General features: G+C 39.6%; 1 protein-coding gene across 1 annotated transcript in view; it reads left to right on the top strand.

Moving 5' to 3' along the window:
* Positions 1 to 509: 509 nt before the first annotated feature.
* LANCL3 (LanC like family member 3) overlaps positions 510 to 26,878 on the top strand; it is a 105,488-nt gene continuing 79,119 nt past the window's right edge. The window contains exon 1 of the mRNA XM_079122910.1: positions 510 to 1,856. Coding sequence (XP_078979036.1) covers positions 726 to 1,856 — 1,131 coding nt within the window. The 5' untranslated portion in view covers positions 510 to 725. The remainder of the gene's footprint in view (positions 1,857 to 26,878) is intronic.

Genomic DNA, 26,878 nt, shown 5'->3' with positions numbered 1-26,878 from the left:
TTCAAGACTCAACACTTTGGGAAATTATTTTAGAAGAGCTGAAGACAAGAAAAGCAACTAGTTTGTGTAATTGTTGGTTTTCTGTCTTTCCCACAGAACTGTAAGCTCCAAGGGATCTAGGATCAAGCCTGTGTTACTCGTACATCTACTTCCAGGTTCCAGGCTACATAGGAGACTCTCAATAATGCCTGTGGAAGGAAAATAGAAGGGAACAAAGAAAAGAAGGGAAGGAGAAAACCAAGGACACAGCAGAATGTACAAAAGCCTAATTAAATTCTCACTCAGCATTTGTCCTTGTATTAACTAGTTAATGGCCTCAGGATGTTTACTGGCCTCTTACTATATATGCAGGGGACAGGGGAGACCTCATTCCCTTGTCTTCACCAGATGTGGTTCTTTTTCACTCCTGTATACTCCAAAAACAAAACAAACAAAACCGACAAAGACAAGAAAAAGTTTCCACATGGGGCATTTTACCTTTTAACATGATGTACTCGGACCCGCCAGTCTTTGAAATTGAAACATTCAGAATGAGAACTCCATAGTGGTCAAGATGAAAAACAGGCTTAGGGGAGGGCTCCCAGTTCCCTCCCAACCCTGCCGTGCTTTAGTTCAGAGGCTTCTCAAACTTTAATGTGCATGCCAATCACCTACAGATCTTGCTAAATATTCAGATTTTGATTCAATAGGTCTGGGGTGAAGCCTGGGGTGCTGCGTTTTTTAATATGCTCCCAGGTGATGCTGATGCCGCTGACTTGAGGAGCACACTTTTGAGTATACAAGGGACTCGGAGGTCGTCGCCTCCGCTGCCAGGTGTGCTAATGCCAGTCTCAGCGTTCCGGATCGGTGTCCCGCACGTCCCTGGTCTTCCGCCGGGAGGGGAGGAGCCGAGGGCGGAGCGGGAGGAGTGGCGCGGGCCCCGCGTGGGTCCTGGCAGAGATCACCTCGGCCCCTTGGAGAGGCGGCCGAGCTGCGGCGGCGTAGGAGGGGGCGGGTTCGGCGAGGGCGCGGCCTCTGGGAGGGGGGCGCACGACGCGCATCCCCCGCGCTCGCCCGGGCCACTCGGGAGCCTCGCGGCAGCCCGGTGCCCCACTTGGCCATCCGCTCCGTGCTTCTTCTTTGCGCCCGCCTCCTCTTGTCACCTCCCGTCTCACCCTTCTCGCTTCGTCCCCGCCGCATACATCGACATCCGAGTACCTCAGAGAGCCGGAGGTGGTGCGCGGGGCTGCAGGGCGCGCCCTCAAGCGGTCCCCAGCTCTACATTGGGGGGCACGGGCAACAGCATGGACACCAAGCGCTGCTTCGCAAACCGCTTCGATGACTACCAGGGCAGCCTGCTGGCGGGCCAGTGCGAGGAGGCAGTGGCGCCCTTGGTCACCGCCACCATCGAGCGCATCCTCCAGGAGCTGCCCCCGCTTGGGGGCGGCGCTGAGGCCCGGGGGGCGACGGCCGGGGCCAGCGTCTGCCAGGGTGGGCTGTACAGCGGCGTGGCCGGGGTGGCCTACATGCTCTACCACGTCTCCCAGAGCCCCCTCTTCGCCACGGCCCGGGAGCGCTACTTGCGCTCCGCCAAGCGCCTCATAGACGCGTGCGCCCGCGCGGAGGAGTGGGGCGAGCAGGACGCCGACACCCGCGCCGCCTTCTTACTCGGGGGCGCGGGCGTGTACGCTGTGGCCACGCTGGTGTACCACGCCCTGGGCCGGTCCGACTACGTGCAACCGCTGGGCAAGTTCCGGGCTCTGTGCGCCGTCTGCGCTCCCGTCTCCTTCCTGGAGTGCGGCTCCGACGAGCTGTTCGTGGGCCGCGCGGGCTACCTGTGTGCCGCGCTGGTGCTCAAGCAGAAACTCGCCCAGGAGGTAAGAGGCAGCCCCGGCCGCGGGAGGGCGCTCGCCACCCGCCCGGCCCTGCCCCGCCGCTCTTCCCGGGACTCCCTGACCCTCGCAGCACCGCCTCGGGTTGTTCCCCTCCATCTCTCTTTGTTACTCTTTGTCTGGCGCTTTCATTTCTTCTGCCACTTGAGATTTCTCTTTTGCTTTTGTTCGTCTTTCCCCCTCTGGTTTGTGGAGATTCCAGGTCTTTGCGCTTTGCTCTTATTTTAAGCTGAACGTGGCTTCGCCCCAGGCGCCTCTTTGCCCAGCAGCTTCCTGAAGGCTGACAGTGGCCCTTTTAAGTGAGATTTTTAAAACTCAAAAATGGAAGGGATTTCCTTTCCTTTGACTCTACCTTCAAGAGCTGAGGCCCCCTCGAATGTTAGAGTATTGCACAAGTAATGGAAGGAGTAGGGGCCCCATGCGGAGGCGAGTTATTTCAGGACCCCTGGGTGTGTGACGAAGAATAAATGGCCAGCTGTAGGTCTGCTGTGCTTACTATGTTGCTTAATAGAATTCAGTACATCCCATGGCTCTCATTAGACGCATATTTGATGGGAGAATCCTCCCTTTAAATACGTAAACGTAGGTAAAAATGTACCCCACTGTGGTCAAGTATATATATATATATATATTTTTTTTTTTTTTTTTCATTTTAAAATGTGTACTCAGGATGATCAAGTCCACAGCCTTCTTGACAGGGCAGCTTTTCTTGATGAATAGCTGTTCAGTGACTCCTGAAAGGGAATTGGGGAATTTGTGTGTGTGTGTGTGTGTGTGTGTGTGTGTGTGGTGTGTATGGATATATACATATGATTTCACTTTGAATACAGAATGTGGATATTAGAAGAGAATGTGCCAATTCCTGTGGGGTAGGGGGTGGGTGGAAACTAAAAGATCATAGTAACTAAAACTGAAAGAGAGGCACTTTCATTCATAATTCACCCAAGCCACATACTGTTCTAGGAAGGAAGTGACACATTTTACTTGACTTTATTTGGGTGAGAAAGGCGTTTGAAGAAAAATTAAAAGTATACAGTGTGTTTTAAAAGTGTAATTAACTTAGATAACCTCTACAGAAGCAGACTTGATTTTTTTTATTAATAGCAGTGGAGGTTGATTCAAGTGAGAATAAAAAGATTACTAAAGAATGTGCAGTGTGCTAGCAGGGCAGCAAAGGTCTGTGTGACAAAGTTGTCTTGAAATAGTTCACTCTGCTTCTGAGTCACTGTTATCTGCTAGCAGTTTCCCAAGGGCCCTTCCAGTTGTATAAAACCCTTTACAAGGCCACAGAGCTATTTACATATCATTTGCATTGCATTTGCATCTGCTTCTCAGACCTTGCAGTCTGGTGGCAGGCGATTTTCAAATTCTTTTCTAGTTGTTTTTCTTAAGCTTGCTTCTTTCCCTTCCCATGCCTTGGGTCCTTTTCTCCAGAATGGACTGACAGATTGGAAGACCCTTCAAGTCGCATGTGGAAGCAGACCAGAAGAACTCTGCCCCCAAACTGGTGGTCCAAAGCCAGTCTGCAACGCTGATCCACAAAGACGTTTATTAAGACCTTTCTTCTGCCCTCCTGCCAAACCAGATATGTCTTTTTGTACTAAACAAGTTGAGGTGCTTTGGCTTCTGCTCCCAAGAGACAGAACAAGCTCTGAAGATTAAAAAATAACAATAAAAACCCAGTTCTTAACCTTTTAGATCGGCTAGTTCCAGTAGGCTCAGCTTCAGCAATCCAGAAATTCAGGCTTGAAAAGTGTAGGGCAGGGGCTAATCATGCTGCCCTCACCCCCAAGTCCTGACCAGTACATGGCTTTGCCTTTGTGGGTCAGTGGATGATCCATAATCCTTGATTAAATTGAATTTCCAACTTGTGTGTCATTTCTTTATAAGTAATCTGTCATTATATCCCAAGTTTCCTTTCTTCTGATGTCATTTTTATCCACCTTCATCTGGAAGTTCCCTTAGTTATCACCCTAGTTTAGATCCTCCTCATACACTTGACACGTTTGCCACATAATAAATAGTGAAACGAATGACTCACCATATACTGGGATTAGTGTATTGTACTCTCACTAAGCCATTCCATCTAACTTTAAGAAAGCAATTCTCTTAAAAACACTTTTCATTATGTCATTTCCCTGTTCGACGGTCTGCAGAGCCTCCTTATTACCTTTTCTCCAATGGCTTCTCATCTCAAAGTTAAAGCTACAATACTTAAAATGGCCGACAAGGCCCACACGATTTAGCCCCCTGCATACCTACTTCACTTCTTGCTCACTCTTCTTCATCTACACTGGCTTCTTGCTGTTTTAGGCATTCTCCTGTCTCAGGGTGTTTGTACTCTCTGTTCTCTCTGCTTGGAACACTTCCCCTAGATATTTTTATAGCTGGCTCTGTGACCTTGTATAAGTCTTTACCTCCTCAGTGAGGCCTTTCCTGTGTGCCCTATTTAAAATTGCAACCCACCTCTTGGCTTTGCCCCCTTTTTCTGTTTTTTTTTTTTTTTTTTTTTTTTTTTTTTAAACTCTATTTATTTATGTTAGTAGGCAAGCACTCTACCAACTGAACTATATCCCTAGTCCTGGACAAATAATTTAACATCCTTGAGCCTCAGTTTCCTCACTTGTAAATGTGTTAGTAAGAATTTCGTCTTTGAATTATTTTGCCCTTTATTCATTCATTCAGTGAATTTTAGGTTTCCCTGTTCTGCCAGGTACCTTACTAAATACTGGGATTTTGTAATGAACAACAACAAAATAATAATTTGGTTATGATGAGTGATCTGAAGGTAGTAAACAAGATCTAACTGGGGGCAGGTGGGAGAGGTAGGGCTGCTGCTTGGGATGGGTTGGGAGGAAGGCGTCTCTAGAAGGGATGTCATGGCTCATCACTAGAACATGAGAATGAAGTGGCTATCCTAAGAGCAGGCATTCTAGGCAGAGGGGAGAGCAAGGACAAAGCCCCAAGGTGGGAAATGGCTTGGACATCTCAAAGAAATAGTAAAAGGCCAGCATGAACGAAACAGAGAGTGGGAGACAGGAGTTCAGAACCACAGAAGGAGATGGAAACTGGCTAAGATCAGATCCTGCAGGGCCAGGTCAATCAAAGTCAGGAGTCTCATGTTTCAGTGAGGGAATATATTGATCTGGTTTACCTTTCAAAAGATCACCCTGGTTTTCTATTTGGAGAGTGGATTGACAATATTAAGAATGATGAGAGACTGGAGTGTAGCTCAGTGGCAGACTGTGTACATTAGTGTGCACAAGGCCCTGGGTTCAATTTCCTGTCTCTCTCTCTCTCTCTCTCTCTCTCTCTCTCTCTCTCTCTCTCTTTCTTTCACACACACACACACACACACACACACACCCTGATCATAAGGGGAACTGGTTATGCGGATGTAAACCTCTTGTGCTAAAGATTCCTTTGTCCCTTTGTCAGTCGTTGAAACTTGCAGGACCTCTTAGAATAACATTTTTTTTTGGGGGTGCTGGGGATCAAACCCAGGGCCTTGTGCTTACAAGGCAAGCACTCTACCGACTGAGCTATCTCCCCAGCCCCAGAATAACATTTTTAAATGCATAAAGTAAAACACATAGCATTACAAAGGAAGGGAATTATATTGCAATTCAATTACCTAAATATTTTACAAATGTGTGCTGCAGTAGCATGCCTGCTTTTTTATTAACACATTAAATAAGATTTTGCAGAGAGCCTAATGATGGTACTTTTGAGACAGTGATGAGGGTCAATGATATTCAACACCTGCAGTGTGATATGCATATATCTGTTATTCCTTTTTTTTTTTTAAATTTTTTGTTAGTTGTAGATGGACGTAATACCTTTATTTTATTTATTTATTTTTATGTGGTGCTGAGGCTCAAACCCAGTGCCTCACACATGCTAGGCAAGCACTGAGCTTGGCAAGTACTAAGCTCTACCACTGAACTGTAACCCCAGCCCCTGTCTGTGATTTCTATAGGTGACAAAGTCTTAAGTACTACTGGTGGTTGTGGTCTACACTTGTAATAAAGGGACATGCTTAGTTGTTTCCATAAGGTGAAAACCATAGATGTGATTTTATTTTCCCAGCCAAGAGTGACTGATTTGGAAGTTGTGACCAACCCTAGATAAAATCCCTAGCATAGTACTTGGCACATAGTAGCTGCTTAATGAAGTCAGTGTTAGCCCTTTTCACTCCTAGTAACAGAACATCAAGGTAATTCTGAACATCAGATAGAAAATGTTACTCGACACAAGATTATCTATCTTCCTGCTGTGATTCTAAAAATCACAGAGTTGTTAATTGGGTCCTCAGTGCATTTCTGAGGCAGGTGGTGAGCAGCTGTATAAGTGAGGATGCTTTCAGTGGAAGAAAACAGAATGTCTAATAAAAAGTGATTAAAGCCAGATGTGGTGGCACATGCTGAGGAAGGAGGATCACTTGAGCCCAGGAGTTTGAGGCCAGCCTGGGCAACGTAGCGAGACTCCCTTGCCAAAGCAATCAAAAAAATGACTGAAATAATGGGAACGTTTATTATTTCCCTTAACAAGGAGTGTACAGTGTACAGTGAGGGGATTCCAGGATTGGTTCAGCATCTCAGGAGAGGTATTAGAATCCACACCCTTTGCAGCTACTTTCCCTGCCATTCTAATATGGGAGCTGGATCAGCTTCAGTATTCAAAATGGTTGCTACCATTTCAAGCATCATGTTCTTATATGACTGAAGTACAAAAGGAAGATCTGAGGTTTTATTTTTTTTTCCAGCTTCTCTTTTTATCATATAGAATGCTATATCCTAGAAGAATGTCCCTTCTGACTGATTGCTTAGCACTTGGTCCCTGGCCAGTCCTAGTTTCAGGGAAGCCTGGGAAGGATAGTGTTTTTCATTTCTAACCTTTAGAATTGGACACAAATTCTGACAAGAAAGAAGGGAGAGAGAAATGACTGTTGGGAGGTTACCAAAGTGTCTGCTCTTTGGCGTTCCTTGGCAAGATCTGTCTGTAACCTTCCACCTCCTTTATCCATTCACTTGTCCTCCCATTGGTGTTTCCTTTTCCAGGTCACCTCTATGTCCCATGGCAAACCGCAGGGTGTTTTGTTTATGCTGCCAACTAGTTGTTAATCAAATACAAGCTAAGGTATCAATTTTATTAAAATCTAAGCTAGTAAATATTGGAATATATTTCATGGTAGCAACTGTTTGCATTCTCATGGTTTTTCTTCAAAATTATTACTGTCATACTTACCAGGTAAACTCAAAAGATAGAAAATGAGCCTTCTTTGAGCTCACAGTTACTAACTTTTTGTTCTTTTTAAAGAAATAGTGTATTTTTAATCCACTCACACAAAGGACCATATTATATGTATACTCCACAGTTTGCTTTCTTGCTTAATATACCTTGGGCATCTTTGCACATTTTGCATAGAGAGATGTCTCTTTCTTTATCCTACTTGCACTGAATGACTATAACATGATTTAACCTTTATCAATGACCATTTAGGTTGATTCAAGTTTTTTTTTTTCTTTTTTTGCTATCACAAATAATGCCATAAAGAATACAATCACAATACGTATAATACACACACACACACACACACACACACAACACATATATATATATACACAATGCATATACATGATATGTATGTGCATACATATGTCTTTCTATATATTATCTTTGCCTACTTTTGCAAGTTTATGTGCAGGATAAAATTTTAAAGACACAAATGCAGGGTCAAAGTTTACCTATATTTTTTCATTTGATAGAGATTATCAGATTGCTTTCCAGAAATGTTACATCAATTTCTAGTCCCTTCACAAGAGTTTGGGAATTCCTATATTCTAATATTCTTTTCTTTTCTCTCCTTCTCTCGCTCGTAGTATTGGGGTTTGAACTCAGGGCCTTGCACTTGCTAAACAAGAGATCTACCACTGAGTTTATAACTCCAGCCCCTAACATTCTTTTCAACAGTGGATTCTGTCATACTTAAGTATATGTCTAAATAATAAGTAGAAAAAGAGGATGGAAGTTTCTAGGGTATGAAATGAGTTCCCTTACTGTTCATTCTGATTCTTATCAAACGAATTTGGAAGCAGGGCATAGTGGCACACACCTGAAATTCCAGCAGCTAGGGAGGCTGAGGAAGGAAGATTGAAAATTTGAGGCCAGCCTCAGCATCTTAGTGAGGCCCTCAGCAATTTAGTAAGACCTTGTCTCCAAAATAAAAAAGAAGTAAAACAAAAGAGGTCTGGGGATATAGCCCAGTGGTCAAGTGTCCCTGGGTTCAATGTGTGATACCAAAAAAATGCATTTGCAGGATTTCACTTAGTTTTTAGATTTGAGCAGTCCTGGTTTGTTTGTTTTATTTTTGGGGGGGGGGGGGTACTAGGGATAGAACTCAGGGGTACTCAACCACTGATCCACATCCCCAGCCCTATTTTGTATTTTATTTAGAGACAGGGTCTCACTGAGTTACTTAGGGCCTGGCTTTTGCTGAGGCTGGCTTTGAATTCACCATCCTCCTGCCTCAGCCTTGAGCTGTTGGGATTATAGGCATGTGCCACCGTGCCCAGCTTGAGCAGTCCCGTTTTTAAGTAGGCGTGTGTTGCACACTACCTACTTAAATCCTGAAGTTTGGCTTGAAATGACAGCAGGCTTGGGGAACCTGGAGTTTTATAGACTTGGTCCAGTTCCTCATTGCCTGATTATAGACCTGCCAGAGAGTGGGACACAACTATAGGCCACAGCTTGGATCCTTTGTCACTTATGACCGAGAGTCCTGTGAATGCTAAAAGGATATAATAGGAACTAACAGTGATTGATCATTTATTTCCACTCACTGTTGTAAGCACTTCACATGTATTATGTCACTTTTTTCATGTACTTAAGTGTAACTTTATTTTGTTTATTTTTGATAGATAAATAATAATTGTATATATTTATGGGGTATGATGTGATGTTTTAATTCATGTATGCATTGGGGAATGACCAAATTAGGTGAATTATCTGTTCATCACCTCTTGTGCTTACTTTTTTATGGGGAGAACAATCAGCCCACTTTTAGCAATTTTGGAATATACAATACATTATTATTAACCGTAGTCACCTTGCTGTAGACTAGATTACCAGAATGTATTAATCTTGACTGATTTATTTCTCCTCCCCTCTCCCCATCTTTAGTAACCACCATTCTACTTCTATAAGTTTAACTTTTTTTGCATTCTGCATTAATTTAGGTTAATACTACCAATAACCTTATAACATAGGCACCATTACTATCTTCATCATACCCAGTGAGGAAACTGAGGCACAGGGAGGTTGAGAAATTAGTTCCAGTTCCATAGCTGCTCAGTGGCAGAGATGGGGTTCTGTCACCTAATCTGTACTTGCAATTGGTGTTCCTTACACTTGAACATGCACGTGAGCCCTGGGGATCTTGCTCAAAATCAGGTTTGGGTTCAGCAGGTCTAGGGTGAGGCCCAAAATTCTGTATCTCTAGCAAGCTTCCAGGTGATGCTACTGCTGGTCCATTGAGTAGACTTGAGTACAAAAGTTCTAAATTGCTATTTTTCTCAGTTTTATGAGATTTCTCATAAAAGTTTGACCAATCCTCCAGACTTCACCATTTTCATTTTGTCCTTGTATTATGAATGATTTCTTTACCAGCTGCCAGAATATCAGCTTTCCAATTCCTAGTTTATCCTGAAGGAAAGACTCACTACCTGGCATATCTCCTGGCAAGTTTAGGGATTCTGTTAACATGTTGAATGAATGAGTGGATGCATGGATTTCTTTTTCTTACTAAATGTAATCTTGCAATGTACACAGGAGGTTTTTAGAATTTCTTTAAAGGCCCAAATCAAAACCATCTATATTCCAACGTTTTTTTAAGTACTGAATATTGAACCCAGAGACACTTAATCACTGAGCCACATCCACAGCCCTTTTAATATTTTTTATTTAGAGACAGGGTTTCACTAAGAGCTTGGGCCTTGCTAAGTTGCTGAGGCTGGCTTTGAACTCAAGATCCTCCTGCTCAACCTCCTGAGCTGCTGGGATTACAGCGCCTGCACCACTGCACCCAGTACATTCCAGCGTTTTAAAACTATTTCATGATAATACAGGAGACACTTTAGTACATCATTCCCTGATCAGATAGAAAGCTTGAGCTTGATACTACTCCCATTTTAGAATCAATTAATTTTACCTGTATCACACAAAGTAGTGCTTCTCCCCAACTCTAAATTAATTTAGATTGATAATGATCAGACATTTTCCTTTTTATTTTAAAATCTTTTTGGATACAGTGATTTAACAGACATACTCAAAATAATCCACTTAGCTTTAGATATAATTTATTTATACCTTTTCATCTATTAATGTATATTCCACTAAAATCCCAACATATTATTTATTTATATTGGAATTATTTGAAGAGAGCATAGTTCATAATTTTTTTTGGTACTGAATAAATAAATTGGGGAAATAAGCATGGTAAAAATTCTTTTAAATGTCCTGGATTATTTTACCAATGACTTTAACTGCTGTGTTCTATAAGAAGGTCGTTTTAGTGGAATTTTATTATATTTATTGACCTCTGAATATGAAAATGATAAGTTGTATTAATTTCTTGTTAACTTCTTGGCTAATTTCATTTTTGCTGGTTAATTTAATGAGTGACATTTATTATGTGGCTGGCTGCTACACAATACCCAGTAGATTTCCTTCAAGTGGCAGGGAGGTCCTTTCATATTCCTGCATGGAGTGGAGATGGTCTCATGGTAAACCAACCCAACAGTCTCAAATGTGTCCAAGTAAGTGTTTCTCTTCATGATTCAATTTCACAAATTGATCTCTGACCTACAGTCTTTAATTAAGTACAATGCCTTGGATGTTCGACTTGTCTCGTAAAAACATGTCTCATGCATTATTTATATACATCTAAGTACCACTTATCTCTTCCTAATTATTTTCTTTATGGATTTCGTTACTAGGGAAACCTACCAAGTTAACAGACCCCTTATTCTTGGGGGTACTAGCTACTTGAACAAACTCAATTTTCAAGAAATCATTTAATCCGTTCTTTCTTTTTGCAAGCTGAACAAAGGAGTGTTTTGTTAAAGATCAGACTTCCCTTTCTAAATGACTTTAACCATTCAACAACTCAAATGAATGACTGACACGTTGAAGTGTGAGTATTGATATCTGGGCCATAAAGAAGCTGTTTCCCAGATGAAAGAGAAAGTCTTACAGACTTCACTGGTGAGAACGTCATCTAAATGAGAGGTGACAAAGCAAATATTGACCACAGCATTAATGTGCAGTTAGATGTTACTGTGCCCTTCTGCTGGCTCAGGTTGCTTTGCATGGAATGGATTCCCCGTGCTCAGTGGTGTGTTGAAATCTGGTGTCCATGGCAACCAAAGCATCACCCATCTCAAAGCAAGCACTGTGAAGACCAGCTGAATCTCCACTCACACAATGACTTTAGGAAGGAGCCACATTCTTAACAGACTTTACAGATATCCAAGCAGAAGAGATCCAATGCCCAGCCAGACAGGAAGTATTGTCTTCATGCACATTTCAGCAATGCAATTTTGCTTTTCAATCCGATTTATTCTTTCCTTGTCAGGCAAAAAGAGTTGCACACATATTACAAATTGCAATGATTGAAATAGGTTGGGAGTCTCAATGAAGGCATTAAAACAGGATGGTTCAATAAATCACACCTGTATATATAATAATAATGTACTAATTAAAATGATAGTAATAATGAGATCAGGGAAATCAGAGTAGAGCAAGATCAGGGAGAGGGAGGAAGGAAAGAAAGGAAAAATACTGGGGAATGAGATTGATCAAATTTTGTTATATGCATGTACGAATATGATAATGAATCTCACTATTATGTATAGTTATAAAGCACCAATCAAACAAAATAAAACAGGGTGGTTAAGAACAGATCTTTTAGGTTTGAGTAGCCTTTGTATGGAATCCTGGCACTAACTTAGTAGCTGGTTGACCTTAGACAAGTTACTTAGCATCTCTGAGGCTTAATTTTCTCACCTGCAAAATGCAGTCCAGTAGCACCTACCTCTTAGGTGACTAAGAAGAGCCACTGAGAATGTGCATGTGCTGTGCTTAGCAGAGGGTCCCTTAGGCATCCAGTAGGGATTCTTTATGTCAGTCTTTATTATTATGAGTATTATCATTAATGTGAAGTGAAACCCTGCATTGACTAAAGAGCATAGGTATGTTTTTTGGACATTCAGCCAGTCTGTCTAATATTCCCTGTGGTGCTTTTCATAGCTGCTTATGTCCCTATTGCATCAGCAGAGCTTTGAGATGTTCACACAGAGGCCATGAAGGGCTGGAGGGAAATATCTTCTGCCCTGCCATGCAGGAGATTAAGCTGAGCCGCTCACACAGATTATGTGTCAAAGCAAATTGAGCGGTTTGGTATCACCCCTGAAACACAAACCTATGTGAGTTGCTCTCTGCACTTCTTCCAAGGAATGGGCTCCTCTTTTCTCTTTAAAAAACTTTAGACTCTTTGCAGACTTAATGTAGGAACTGGCTTTCCTATGTCTCTGATTTACACTCCTCAGAGTAAATGATCTGATTGGTTTAAATCTACTGTAAATTGCTATGCAGAAGATGTTGGAATGTTTATTTCTTGCTCTGTCCTCCCTCCTTTATTTTTATGGAGTCAAACTTATTCTTGCTCTGATGTTCTCCTCTTTGCTTCTAAATATCATTTGCTTGCATGACACGAACTCAGAATTTCAGAGAAACATCAGTAGTTGTGTCTCTGTTGAAGTGACAACTTCAAATGAGTTTTCCTCCACAAGTGTTCCAGATCATGTACATTTGATAGCTTGTTTCAGAAAAGGATTATTACAATTAATGAGTCTTTCAAGTGTTTCTTCAACTTTTGGGGACAGAAATTATTTTGTCTTGTATTAATGTACTTTCCTCTTTGTACTTGAAAGCTGTGTGGTAAAGGCTCACTGTAAATTTTACAAACTTAAATCTGCATTTTGCTCTTTAGCATCTAGATCTTATTATATTCATTTATAACATCATGTTTTTAATATTAACAACTATCCTACTCCAATAGTCAGTAATTATTGTTTTTCTCCTATCTATAATCAATGAGGTGTCACATAATTTATTAGTTCTGCTTATGATCTTCAATACCACACCAAGTAGGTCTACATTTTGGCTTTAATTGCCATGTTGGTCTGTTTTATTTTTCTCTAAGAGAGGCCAGTGCTTCTCCCACTTGAGCATGCATTAGAATCTCTGGAGTACTTATTAAATAAGTACATAGGACTTGGCTCTACCCTCAATGTTTCTGACTCAGTAGGTCTATATTTGAACCTGAAAACTTGCTCTCTTAAGTTTTCAGTACTCCTGCTGCTGGTCTAGGGAATGCACTTTGAGAACTTCTCCCTTAGCCTATACCCTTACCTTCAGCCAAACATCTCTAAAATATTGGAACTATATGAAGGCATATTTTGGTAGCATGACAAACTTATTTTCATCACCAGAAAATAATTCTAACGATAGGACTGACTATATGGCAGGCACTACGATAAGTATATTTTTCCATTACAGATGAAAAAAATGTAACATAGTAAGGTTCAGTAAGTTTTACCATCATCAATAGGTAGTAAAGTAGTTGAACCTATATTTGTCTAACTACAAAGCTCCTTAACTTCAATAGATTTAAGTCAGGTAAACTCTGCATGATGTTTTACTAAATCACCTTCCTCTGCCTCTTCCTCCTCCTCCTCCTTTCTTCTTCTTTTGTACCAGGGATTGAACCCAGGGCTGCTTAACCACTGAGCCACATCCCCAATCCTTTTTATTTTTTATTTTGAAACAGTGTCTCACTAAGTTGCTTAGGTCCTCACTAAGTTACAGAGGCTGGCCTCAAACTTGTGATCCTCATGCCTCAGCACCCAGCTAAAATCACACGTTTCTAAGAGGATTGTGAACTTTTACCCCAAGACATTTGAAAGAAAACCCTAAACTCAACTCCTATCAAAGTTTCTGAGGTGTCCATCAAAAGTGAATAAAAATAACAATATGAGAAGATGCTCTTTTATTTGTTACAAATTTCCAGAATCCTGTATGTCTCAGCTTCATAACCACTAGACATTGAAGTGTGCCCTGAAAACAGAACTAGTTGCGAGTTTGATAGAGAAGTTAAACTCCCAGACCATTTCTCAAATCCAGATGATGGTCTTAGACCACATTTCCCAAAGGCTGACGCTGAGATGTGAATTTGTATGGAGAAAGCAATAGAAGAGTGGGTGAAGAAGAAAGCAGTGATGTGTAGGAAGCCAAGCAAGAGTGAAATTTTAGGCTAAGTTCCAGCCTCTGTCTCATCCTGTAGGGGAACTCTGGAGTGAAAATTATACTCTAGGCTGGAGACACTCTTTTACACAAATAATTAGCTCCAGGTATGTGGAGGTCAGAATACGTAAACTTCTAGGTACTACCAGCTCTCCTGGTATGCTGCCAAAGTGACTATTGTAGCCCCAAAGTAGGGCTGTAGAACACAGTTGCATTGGAAAGTTGTTAGAAACAAAGCACATGAACACTTTAGACATGAAGTCAGAACCATTAAGAAGCACTTGAGGGGGTTCAGTAGGAATACCTACCATTTGTTCCTCTACTCAGGCCCTCCAGACCTTAGAAGCCTGGATATTCACTTTCTTGACAGACTGAATCTGAGAAACTGAACTTTGAGGCCCAAGGCACAGTCAAGGACAGAGATGAGGTAGTTCATTGAAAACAGGAGGATTAGCTGGATGCAGTGGCACACCACTATAATCCCAGGGACTTGGGAGGCTAAGGTGGGAGGATCACAAGTTCAAAACCAGCCTCAGCAACTTAGCAAGGCCCTAAGGAACTTAGCGATGCCCTGTCTCTAAATAAAAAGTAAAAAGGGCTGGGGATGTGGTTCAGTGGTTAAGCCTCCCCTGGGTTCAATCCCTGGTACAAAAAAGAAAAGAGGATGACATGGGATGACATCCCATGTAAGTTTACATGCTGAATTGTGTGAATTCTCTGTTCCCGCCATACATAACAAACACACACATAGGCTTTCCTTCACATCAACTCTCGGAACACTGGCAGCCCACTCTCCAGCAGCAGTAAATTAAATGAGGGTCTATGGTGTTCAGATCGACCCAAGAAAAAAGAGCCATAGATACTAATATTTGGAGGAATAATCCATCCCAATGTAATAGTTGCATTGTCTTGTCACCCTACAGAAAAACCCACCAGTTGGTTAGCTGTTTCCCACACCCAGATTTCCCATTGAGCTTTTTAAGATGAGACTTAAATAGGAACTGTCAGGGAAAAGATATCTGAGGAGAGCATCTGATATGAAAAGCAGTGACCCTGACAAAATGAACAAATAGGAAAACTAAACTTGGAGGAAACAGATAATACTGGAAACGTGTGTAGTTTGGATCTGGAATGTCTTCCAAAGATCCATGTGTTAAAGGCTTGGTCCCCAGGTTAATGCTATTGGAAGGTGAGGCTTAGTGGGAGGAAGTTAGGTCATTGAAGTGTGCCCTCAAAGGAGATTGTGGGATGCCAGTTTCTTTCTCTCCTTTCACTTCTGGCTATGAGGACTTCCTCTGCCATGTGCTTCTACTATGATGTGCTACTTCAGGATAGCCCCCAAAAGATAGGCCAAGTGACCATGAGCTAAAACCTCTGAAACTGAGAGCATAAAAAAATTTTTTTTTGTACCAGGAATTGAACCCAGGGGTGCTTAACCACTGAGCCACATTTCCAGCTCATTTTATATTTTATTGAGAGACAGGGTCTTGCTAAGTTTCTTGGGGCTTCGCTAAGTTGCTGAGGCTGGCTTTGAACTAGTGATTCCCCCTGCCTCAGCCTCCTGAGCCACTGGGATTATAGGTGTGCACAACCACACCTAGCTCCTTTTTTTCTTTTTATGTCACATTATCTCAGGTATTTTGTTACCATAACAGCTGACAAACAGAGAACATAAAAAAAACTTCCCAAATGCCAAAATTGATATTGTTAGAGAGGAAAGTGATCACATGTAGAAATAAAATCAGCCCATTTTATAGCAGCACAATTCACAATAGCCAAACTATGCAACCGGCCTAGGTGTCTATCAATTGATGAATGGATAAAGAAAAGTGATATATATGAGTTTTATTCAACCATAAATAAAAGTGAAATTATGGCATTTGCAGGAAAATGGAAGGAACTAGAGACCATCATGTTAAACGAAATAAGTTAAACTCAGAAGGTTAAGTATTGTATGTTTTCTCTCCTATTCAGAAGCTCTCTAGGAAAAGGTGGGGGTGGATCTCCTAAAAATCAATGGGAGATCAGTAGAGGAACGGGACCTAGGGGTGGGAAGCAGGGAAGGAGGGGGAAAGTGCTGGGGAGTGATATTGGTCATATTATATTGTTATGTAGTATGCACATTACGAATATATCACAAAAAATCCCATCAATATGTACAACTATAATGCACGAATAAAAACATGGATTAAAAAAATAAAATCAGGATATTTTTGAAAGGCATGTTCAGAGAACAGAAAAGAAGAAATCTCAGAAATTAATAATGTGATAGCAGAAATAATAATTCATTTGAAGGATTAGAATATTAAGTTGAATAAATGTTTCAGAGAGTTCAACCAAAAAGACAATGAGATTCATAAAAAGAGAAAAGATTAATTAGAGGAAGTCTGACCTGTGTCTAATAGTCAGTCCCAATTTAAAAAAAAAAAGCAAAGTAGATGAAAGGAGAAATTATGGAAAAATAAATCAAGAATATTTTTATACTTGAAAGTTATGGGTGGCTAGATTTAAAGGGCCCATCAATATGTTGAATGGTAAAAAAAATAGATTGTAAAGGCTTCCAAAAAGAGAACCCAAACTGGTTCCATGCAGGGATTAGCACTAGACTTTTCATAGCAATTTAGGAAGCTATAAGATAATGGGGCAAGGCCTCCAAAATTCACAGAGAAAATTATTTCTCAACTAGAATTCTGTAGTTGCCAAAATTATCAAGCATACAAAAATGTATGTGAGTAGAAAAATATCTTTAGACATCCAAGCTTCCAAAAGAATCAAAACTGTTTTTTATTTTTGATCCATCCAAAAGAGAAATGACCCAAGATATAGGAAAATGTGGGAATCACAAAACCTGAGGCTCCATATAGGTGGGGTCACAGGAAACTTCGAAAGTGGTGGTAAAAGACCGTCTAGTATGACAGCTAGATATTAATGACAAGGGAGGAAAAGTAGAAGGAAAAAGGTCATCATCCCACATCGTATTGCCCAATGAATACTGATTTACTCAAATACTGTGATGAAACTACTTTGAGTGAGAAAGGAGAAGCACATATGGAGAGATTATAAAAGAGCTAAATTTTCATCTTTCACATTAGCAGATTCATAGATGATGCATAAATGGAAAAATCAAGAAACAGTTGTATAAGGAAGCCATTTTTTAAATATGGAGGTAAGTCACTAGAAAACTGTACAGTTAACTGTACAGTTAAAAGTATTTTGTTTTGCCTCAAAAAAAGTTGGAATATAGGTGGAGAGAGGTGGGGCCCACTATTATTTTGTGGAACTCTTGACTTTTAGATTATCCACATATATTTCTTTGAGAAACATCCAAAGACACTTTTTCTTAATTGACCTTGTCTGTCCTTTTTGGTTGTGATGTCCAGTCTGTTTTGTCCTTCACATTTACCCTATAAGGACAGTAATTTTTTAAATAAAATTTTTTGCATATAATTCAGGTACTTAACAATGCTATGGGATACACATTGATAGTAAAAAGGTTATAGTAGTGAAGAAAATTAGTATATTCCTCATCTCATAAGTTTTGTATTTTTTTTGTTTTTATGGCAAGAACAGCTAAAATCTAGCAGCAGGCATGGTGATGCATGCCTATAATCCCAGCGACTCAGGAGACTGAGGCAGAAGGATCACAAGTTCAAGACCAGCTCAGCAACTTAGCAAGGCCCTGAGCAACTGTCTCAAAGTTGTGAGACCCTGTCTCAAAACTTTAAAAAAAATGGGACCGGGGATGTAGCTCAGTGATAAAGTGCCCCTATGTTCAATCCTCAATACCAAAAACAAAAAACAAAAACCAACTAAAATCTACTCACTTAGATTTAGCATGGATCTCAAATACAGTACAATTTTATTATCTATATTCCTCATGTGCATTGGCTTCCTAGACTTGTTCATCCGACATATCTTCTTTGTATCTGCCCAATGATTATACAGTGTTCCTAGAGAATATTTATGAAATAATGTGTTTATTTATAGATAAGTTTTGTCAACAAATATTTCCCATCAGAATACAGCTTAATATATCCCTTATATTATTATAAGTCATACTAAATTAAGATTTAGTTAAAATGATAACATTTTATTAGTTTAAATGGTCAAATAGCTCTTCACTTTATTTTTAAATTTTTTTATTTGTTCTTTTTAGATATACATGACATCAACTGGGGATATAGCTCAGTTTGTAGAGTGCTTTCCTGTCAAGCACAGGGCCATGGGTTCAATCCACAGCACCACAAAAAAAAATAGGTATACATGACAGTAGAATATATTTTGACATATTATGCTTACATGCAGTATAACTTTCCATTCTTGTGGTTGTATGTGGTGTGGAGTTGCACTGGTCGTGTAGTCATATATGAACATAGGAAAGTTATGTCCAAGTCATTCTACTGACTTTCCAATTCCCATCCTCCCTGACTTCCTTCATTCCCATTTGTTTATTCCAAAGTACTTCTATTCTTCCCTACCCCTCCTTTATTGTGTGTCAGCATCCACATATCAGAGGAAACATTTGGCCTTTGGAAACATTTGGGGATTGGTTTATTTCAATTAGCATGGTAGTTTCCATCTCCTTCCATTTACTTTCTGTTGTTGTTTTTTTTTTTTTTTGCGGTGCTGGGGATTGAACCCAGGGCCTTGTGCTTTGCAGGAAAAGCACTCTACCAACTGAGCTATATCCCCAGCCTTCCATTTACTTTCAAATGCCATAATTTCATTCTTCTTTTAGGCTGAGTAACATTCCATTTTGTATATGTACCACGTTTCTTTATCCATTCATCTGTTGAAGAGCATCTAGGTTGGTTCCATAGCTTAGTTATTGTGAATTGAGCTGCTATGAACATTAAATCTTCATATGGTTTAACGTAAAGTGTTGTGTCTTCTTTAGTAAATTATTAAGTGAAATCATGAGAATGAGAACTATATTAAGCTTCTGCCCAGGGAGGAGGAGGTGAAGACCCAGTTAAAATAAAAATGAAAAGATAGGTGGTTAGAAAACAATAAAGACTGGTTGAACCATTTATGTAAAGCAGAGTGTGAATGAAAGTGTTTCATGGCAGTGGGTCTGAGGTGCTCAAAATCCTAAGATGCTTCCAAGTCATTCCAATTGAGAATAACTAATAATTATCTAGAAAGTTGAGTTGCCAGGTACTTTTTACACGAACTGCCCTGTTTAATTCTCACAAAATCTCTTCAAGTTAAGATATTATTACTGCTTTCATTTTCAGAATGGACAATATTGCAAAGAGGTTAAGTAACTTTCCTAAGAATTTATGGTTGAGAAATGGGAAAATAATAACATTTATTGCCCAAGCAGGATACTTTTGACAGGCATCAACCCATTGGGAATCTAAAACAATAGATGAAAACCAAGATTGAATGCTCAGATTTGTGGCCCTCAGTTGATAAGGTATTGAGCCTAATATAGAACCCAAATTCTCCTGCAGAGTTGTGACCTTCCTGCTCCTTTGGTCTGGTTGTACCATTAGTGTTAAGCAAAATTCCCCATTCTTTAAATATGCCAACAAACGTTGACCAAATGACATGATTTTTTCTGTGCATTCCCTCAAGTTTCTATGCACAGCTTCTAAAGTTGTCTTGGGGATTCAGGACTGAATTAGTTGGTCACTTTTCTGACATACCAAAATAGCTTGAAAAATCATAGATGGAAGGAGTCTGGGAGGCATTAGGGTACGGGTAAGAGATTTCTGAATAAAACAAGGCAAAAGAGGGGGAGACAGGAATGGATGGTTGTGTATGGACTGAAATAAAATGGCAAATGGTGAGGTGGATCAATATGCAGAAAGTTTATAACACCATTTTTGTTCCCTGAGTTTCTTCTGCTGTTTTTCTCCCAAGCCTTTTTTCTTTCTTGATCCCTTTCCTTGGTATCCCTGGCTGCCCTTTTGTGTGTACTGTTCATTGCACATATCATATTTGTTTTCATGCTACATGTTTCCCAGGGAGCCTTTCCTGCAGCATAACTGGGACAATCCCACACTCTTTATTGCCACTGATTTTTTCTTTTTTAACTATTACTGAGCAGAACGGTGGGTACCCTCCTGGTAAACAAAAGATTCTTGGTGTATGTTTACTGAAGGAAGGAAGACAGATGAAATGTTTTTAATTTCCTGAAGCCAATAATTGCCTTTGAGGCCCAAGTATAGTCTCAAGAAAGGATAGCCCACATTTTAAAACTAGGTCTTTACAAGCTCCTACACAAATGTGTTTTTGCTTTTATGGATATGACAGCAGAGCCACTTAGGATTATGTATTTGAAGGACAGGATACTTGGTTAGTCATGAATATTGTCATATTTTCACTGACAATCAGCCTTTTAACAGCCGAAAGATGGTAAAATTCTACCACTTCTACATTACAAAATGGGAGATATGCCTAGTCTGTGACAGGGCAGAATGATCCACTTATGCCTTTCGGTGCTGACAAATAGAGCTCTGTGATTGTTAACATTAAAGATACCTTTTAGGAAACTATAATTTTGGACTTGTACAATACTTGACGTCTAAAAAGGTTTCTCTTTGCTTTTTAAAATAACCCCCCTTGCTTTTATATTCATGCAGGTGACAAAATCTATGTCTCTGGACCCTTATTTCCTTCTGTTTAAATCTTGCATTCACTCTCAATAAATTGAACATTGACAAATCTAAGCACTTCATCAGCTATTAGAATTTCTTGTTTGTTTGCTCACAAGGACTCATGATTTTCCTGTAAAGAAGAAAGGATTTAACATAGAACACTATCACTTTAATTTCATATTAAAATACTATCCCTCCAAACAGTTGTTAAATATTTATGAATCTTGTGTGTATAAGATTAAGAGAATCAAAGCTGGTTTGCAGCAAGTTTACTTTTACTGTAGCTAAGAAATGAATACCTAATCACATTCTTCCCATGGCGAATAAACAGTCTGAAGAGATAATTAAATCAGAAGTTGGAAGGAAAAATGGACCTTCAGAATTTTTCTGAAGCACACTCTGACTTAATGTTTTTCCATTTTAGGCAGCATGAGCTGTTGATTAGCATGGTGGCACCCTGTATGGCAAAGTTGTTTCTGATTTAAGCCATTGACTAATAGGTAACTATCCATCGGTATCACCAGCAGACAGAGAAAAGTCCCCAATTCCTCCCCCTGGTGCAGGTAACTTAGTGGTTCTAACTAAAACTGCTGTGTCAAATGGCTTTTATCATTTAGCGTTCAAGCTTGAGGGATTTTATGTTTTTCATCAGGCAAGCTGTGTTCCCATCCTGACAAACTAAATGTGAATCAAAGGCAGAACAATACTGTTTTGATTTCTGTTACCATCTAGTATTTTTTTTTTTCCTAGAGATTTCAAGCCAAGTGGTACGTTCTGGGTCTTCCCTTCTTCTGAAGTTCTATTTTCTGTCAGTTAAGATACTATAATGTTTTTGCTTTCCCCTTTGCCCTCTGAATTTTAATTGCCAGGGATTTCTTTGGTTTGCCTCTCTAGTTTTACTGTGGTGTGTCTGGCATAGATTTAATTTTTAAATACCCTATTTGTTATATGTTGTGCTTTTTGTGTTTGTTGATTTGTATCTTTGTTCAGTTCTGGAAAATTCTCAGCCATTGTCCCTTCAAATATTGCCTCTTCATTTGTAAACAAACTTACTTCGTAATTCATATACCATACAATGTACTCACTGAAAGCATACAATTCATTGGTTTTAATATGTTCATAGAATTGGACAACCGTGACCCCAGTAAATTTTAGAAGATTTTCATCTCAAAAAGAACCCTTGAAGCCATTAGCAACCCCTTTGGCTACCCCTGCTGTTCTAGGAATCACTAATCTAGATTTATTCCTAAGGATTTGCCTTTTTGCAACATTTTATACAAGTGGAATAATGAAATATGTGGTCTTTTGTGATTGATTGACTTCTTTCACCTAGCAAAATGTTTTCAAGGTCAATCCATCTTGTAACATGTATATTAGTACCCCATTCTTTTTTTTTTTTTTTTTTTTTCTTTTTTTCCTGGGGATTTAACCCAGGGGTGCTTTACCACTGAGCTATATCCCCAGCCCTTTTAATTTTTTTTATTTTGAGACAGGGTCTTACTAAATTGCAGAGTCTGTCCTCAAATTTGTGATCCTCCTGCCTCAGCCTCCTGAGTCTCTGGGATTACAGATGTGAGCCACTGTGCCTGACTCCATTCCTTTTTATTGCCAAATAATATTCCATTATATGAATGTATCACATTTTATTATCTATTTGACAGATGATGGGCACTGAAGTTATTTCCAGGTTTTGGCTATTGTGACTAAGGCTTCCATGGTCATTTGTATACAAGTTTTTGTGTGGACATTTGCTTTCATTTCTCTAAGGTGTAAACCTAGGAATCATGTGGCAACTCTATGTTTAACATTTTGAGAAACTGTCAGGCTATTTTCCAAACAGCTGTATCATATTCTATCCCCATCAGTTTCTCCATACTCTCACCAACACTTGTTATTGTCAGGCTTTTAAACTATATTCTTGTTAAGTAGGTGCAAAGTGGTATCTAGTGACTTTGATACACACTTTCCTGATGATAATGATGTTGAGGATCCTTTCATGAGCTTATCATTCATTTGTACATCTTTGGAGAAATGTCTATTCAAATATTTTGCAACTTTTTTTTTTTTTTTGGAGATTGAACTCAGGGGCACTTAACCACTTAGCCACATCTCCACAGCGCTTTCTTTATACTTTATTTTGAGACAGAGTGTCACTAAGTTACTTAGGGACTTACTAAGTTGCTGAGGCTAGCTTTGAACTCACAGTCCTTCTGCCTCAGCATCCTGAGTTTCTGGGATTAGGCCCAGCACCACTTTTTAATTGAATTGTTTTTATCATTAGTGTTATTGAGTTCTAAGAGTTCTTTATATATTCTGGATAGGAGTTCTCAGAAATATGATTTGCAAATATTTTTCCCATCATGTGGATTGTCTTTTAACTGTTGATAGTTTTTTTTCCCAAGCACAACTTTTTAATTTTTATCTACTTTATCCAGTTGATCTACTTTATATCTTGTCGCTTGTGCTTTTGATGTCATATCTCAGAAAATCTTGTCTAAATCAAGTTCATGGTAGTCTTTTTTTTTTTTATATCAGTGTTTCTCTACCTTGGCTGTACATTAAAATCACCTAGGGAGCTTTAAAAATTCCTTAAGCCCAAGCCATACTAGGGATCAATTAAATCAGAATCTCCCTTGGCAACCAGGGAATGATGTTGGCCAAATTATACCACTATATTGTGTACACGTATGAATATGTAACAGCAAATCCCACCACTATGTATAGCTATAATGCACCAAAAAGAAAATATGGTGAAAAAGTAATTTGGAATTTCCAACCTGAAAGAAAAAGAGAAAAAGAATCTCATAGACATCAATAGTTTTAAAGTTTTACATGTGATTCCATTTGGCAACCAAAGTAGCACACTGTTTTATATCCCTCTAGGATTCCAAACGAATACATATTACAACTTTTTAATTAATTTTTATTGCTTAACGTCTCGTACATTTTCCATTTTCTTCCAGCTTTGTGCCACATTCTAGCTAACATCATCAGATATATCTTCCAACTTGCCAGTTCTTTCTTGAGTTGTGTTTTATCTGCTGTTTAACACATCCATTAAGTTTTGTATTTGTCAATCATGGGTTTTCTTTTCTGTAAGTTCCAGGTGCTCCTTTTTCCTGGTTTCACATTCTTTCCTAAGTTCAATGATGTTACCATTTTTTTCTTGCAGTATTTAATGCTCTTTAAAAATCCCTTGTCTGATCATTTCCATATTGGAAATTTTTGTTGTTCTAAATTTTTGGTCATTGTTTCTACAGACTGTCAATCAGAATGACTTGTTTCCTTGGGTCTTAGTCTCTTACTGTTCACATGTATTTGGTTAGGTTCAATATGTGGTGCCTAAATTGAGCATATTTCCCTATGGAGAATATTTGTATTTGTGGGTTTTGGGAGCCAGGGATAATGCTGGCTTTGGACCACTCTAGCATTCTTCCTGGTTCTCAGCTTGATGTAGGGATATCAACGTTTGCCCTCAGGGCAGCTGTGCTTTGCTTATCACATATACTTCTGCACAAAATTTTTTGTTTTTCTTTAGTATGGGACCTTGGGGCTTCCTTTCTGTATATATATGCATATACAGATATACATATATTTATTTATTTATTTTAATGTGTGCAATTGTGATACTGGAAAATCGAACCGAAAGCCTCACAGATGCTAGACAATACTCCACTACTGAGCTACATCCCTAGTCCTTTTTATTTAATTTTGAGAGACAGGGACTTGCTAAGTTGCCCAGACTGGCCTCAGACTTGCAGTCCTCCTGCCTCAGTCTTGTGAATTGCTAGGGTTAGAAAGCGTAGCCTAGGGGCTGGGGAGATAGCTCAGTCCGTAGAGTGCTTGCCTTGTAAGCACAAGGCCCTGGGTTCCATCCCCAGCACCCCCCCAAAAAAAAAAAAGCAAAGCCTAGCTTCCCTATTTTCTTAGAACCTAGCTATGTATTGGTCAATAAGCTTTATAAAGAATATATAATATTTAATTGATTATAATATTCTATCTATTGTAAGGTACATTTTTGTGTACCTGTAAGAGAAAAACAATGTCGATTAAACAGACAGGATACTTAGGATTTTATACTTACTGAAATATCTCTTTTAGAGTTATGTAGACCTTGATTGTCATAATATCATTCCCAAATATACCCACTGCAAAAATATAAGCTAAATAAATTGGTTAAACTATTTACAAAACTTTCTCATATTCAGACTCTTACTGTCCTGGATCACTTTCTCCTCAGAGTCACCAGTGTTCATGATTTTCCACAAAGTATCATCCTTTGTGCCGTAAAAAGCAGTGGTGATGCAGCGTTTATTTTAAAAATGTTCCACTTTGTCTCTGGCGATTTTTTCCACGTTGTTAACAACTACTTTTAAGGTTTTGATGTGTACAGTCTGTCAGAGCTAGGTCCTGTTGCCTCCTGACTAATAGTGATTTTTGAGATGCATTCCAATTGCAGAGATGTTAAGTCACAAAAAGTACATCAAAATTGATAAAATTATGTACTATAGTTATTTTGTTTTGGAAAAGTTCCTTCTCAATATGTAGACCAGTGTTATTCAAAGTGTGGCTTGCAGTACAGTGTCATTGTGCAGATATGTTCCTAAGTCTATGAAGATATAAGTACAGAAATTGGGAGTAAGCATTGAGAATCTTTGAGCAATTAGTTTAGGTAACTTTGTCAGTTGAGTCTCATAATACAGTATTGGGACTGGTGTTTTGTATATCTTTTATTTCATTTTTCTGGCAATGTAACAATATGTTATTTTATAAGAGTAGCAGTCTATGATGGACTAGAAATATAGTGAACAAAACAACACTAGTCCTTCACCAATGATATTTTGAGTAGTATTGATTCTAGTGGTTCTCAAATGCTGACATTCTCAAATGCTGGAGGACTTATTAAAACAGATTGCACTAGGAATGGTGGCACATGCCTGTAATCCCAGTGGCTTGGGAGGCAGAGGCAGGAGGATCACATGTTCAAGGCCAACCTCAGCAACTCAGCAAGACCCTGCCTCATAAAAGGGCCGGGGATATGGCCCAGTGGTTAAGCTCCCTGGGTTCAATCCATGGTACACACACACACAGATTGCTGGGCATTACATAGGTTATGGAGTGAGAGAATTTGCATTTCTAACAAATTCCAAGGTGATGCTGATGCACTGGGGAACCACACTTTAGAACCACTGTCCAAGACTACCGTACTCTGGCTGCAGAAATTTTATGCCAAGAATTCCCTCTTTGGTTGATAGGACAAGAAATTCTGATGCTCTCTTGGAAGAGTTCTTCTTCCAGTGATCACTCTTAACCTTTAGTGAAGTTAGAGTAACTTCTCTAAACCTTGGTTTGTTTAATCTTTTCTTGGAGCACAGTTCAGAATACCACTCATTTTCAGAACTGGCACAATCCATGTAGGCTGCAGAGTGTATGTGATCTTGTTTGTTTAGAGGTTCTTCTTAAAAGAGCAAAATGCATGTTTTACCTCTCTAGGGAACTGGTGAAACGATTGGGTGTAAATAAGCTCCTGGTTCTTCAGAGAACATTGTAGACAATCTGTTGACAGCATTCTCGAGTTTCTGACTGTACAAGTACCACAAATGCCCAAGGTATCCCTTTTTTTGTGGTTTAAACCAGACGGCATATCAAAATTCCGAGATATTTGCACACTGTGAAAGCAAGTGACAGTAGGCAGATTCTCGGTAAAAGATCTGCATTGCATATCTACGGTATGCTTTCCAGCAGCATCTGTTGTCATTGTCATCTTCAAGAATATATATTAACCTTGGAGACCTTGATAAAATGACCTTTAGGAGAAAATTCATCATTCGTGCCATAAGCAGAATAACCTTCCTTCATGCCCCTGTGGCAAATGCAGCAAATCTTTGCAGTGTCCACAGGCAACATTCACAGACTATTAGATGAAGCCTGCCTTTCACTGGGTTGGAATGATTAGTGTCTCCTAATTCCAGGTGTTAAACCTGCTAGGAATGAATGCTCTTAGAGTTCTAAAGCAGTGCTTCTCAAACTCCAATGCAT

The sequence above is a fragment of the Sciurus vulgaris genome (genome assembly GCF_902686455.1).
Source record: "Sciurus vulgaris genome assembly, chromosome: X".
Classification (NCBI taxonomy): Eukaryota; Metazoa; Chordata; class Mammalia; order Rodentia; family Sciuridae; genus Sciurus; species Sciurus vulgaris.
The sequence above is the reverse complement of the archived record's forward strand: the minus strand, read 5'-3'. Positions and strand labels throughout refer to the sequence as shown.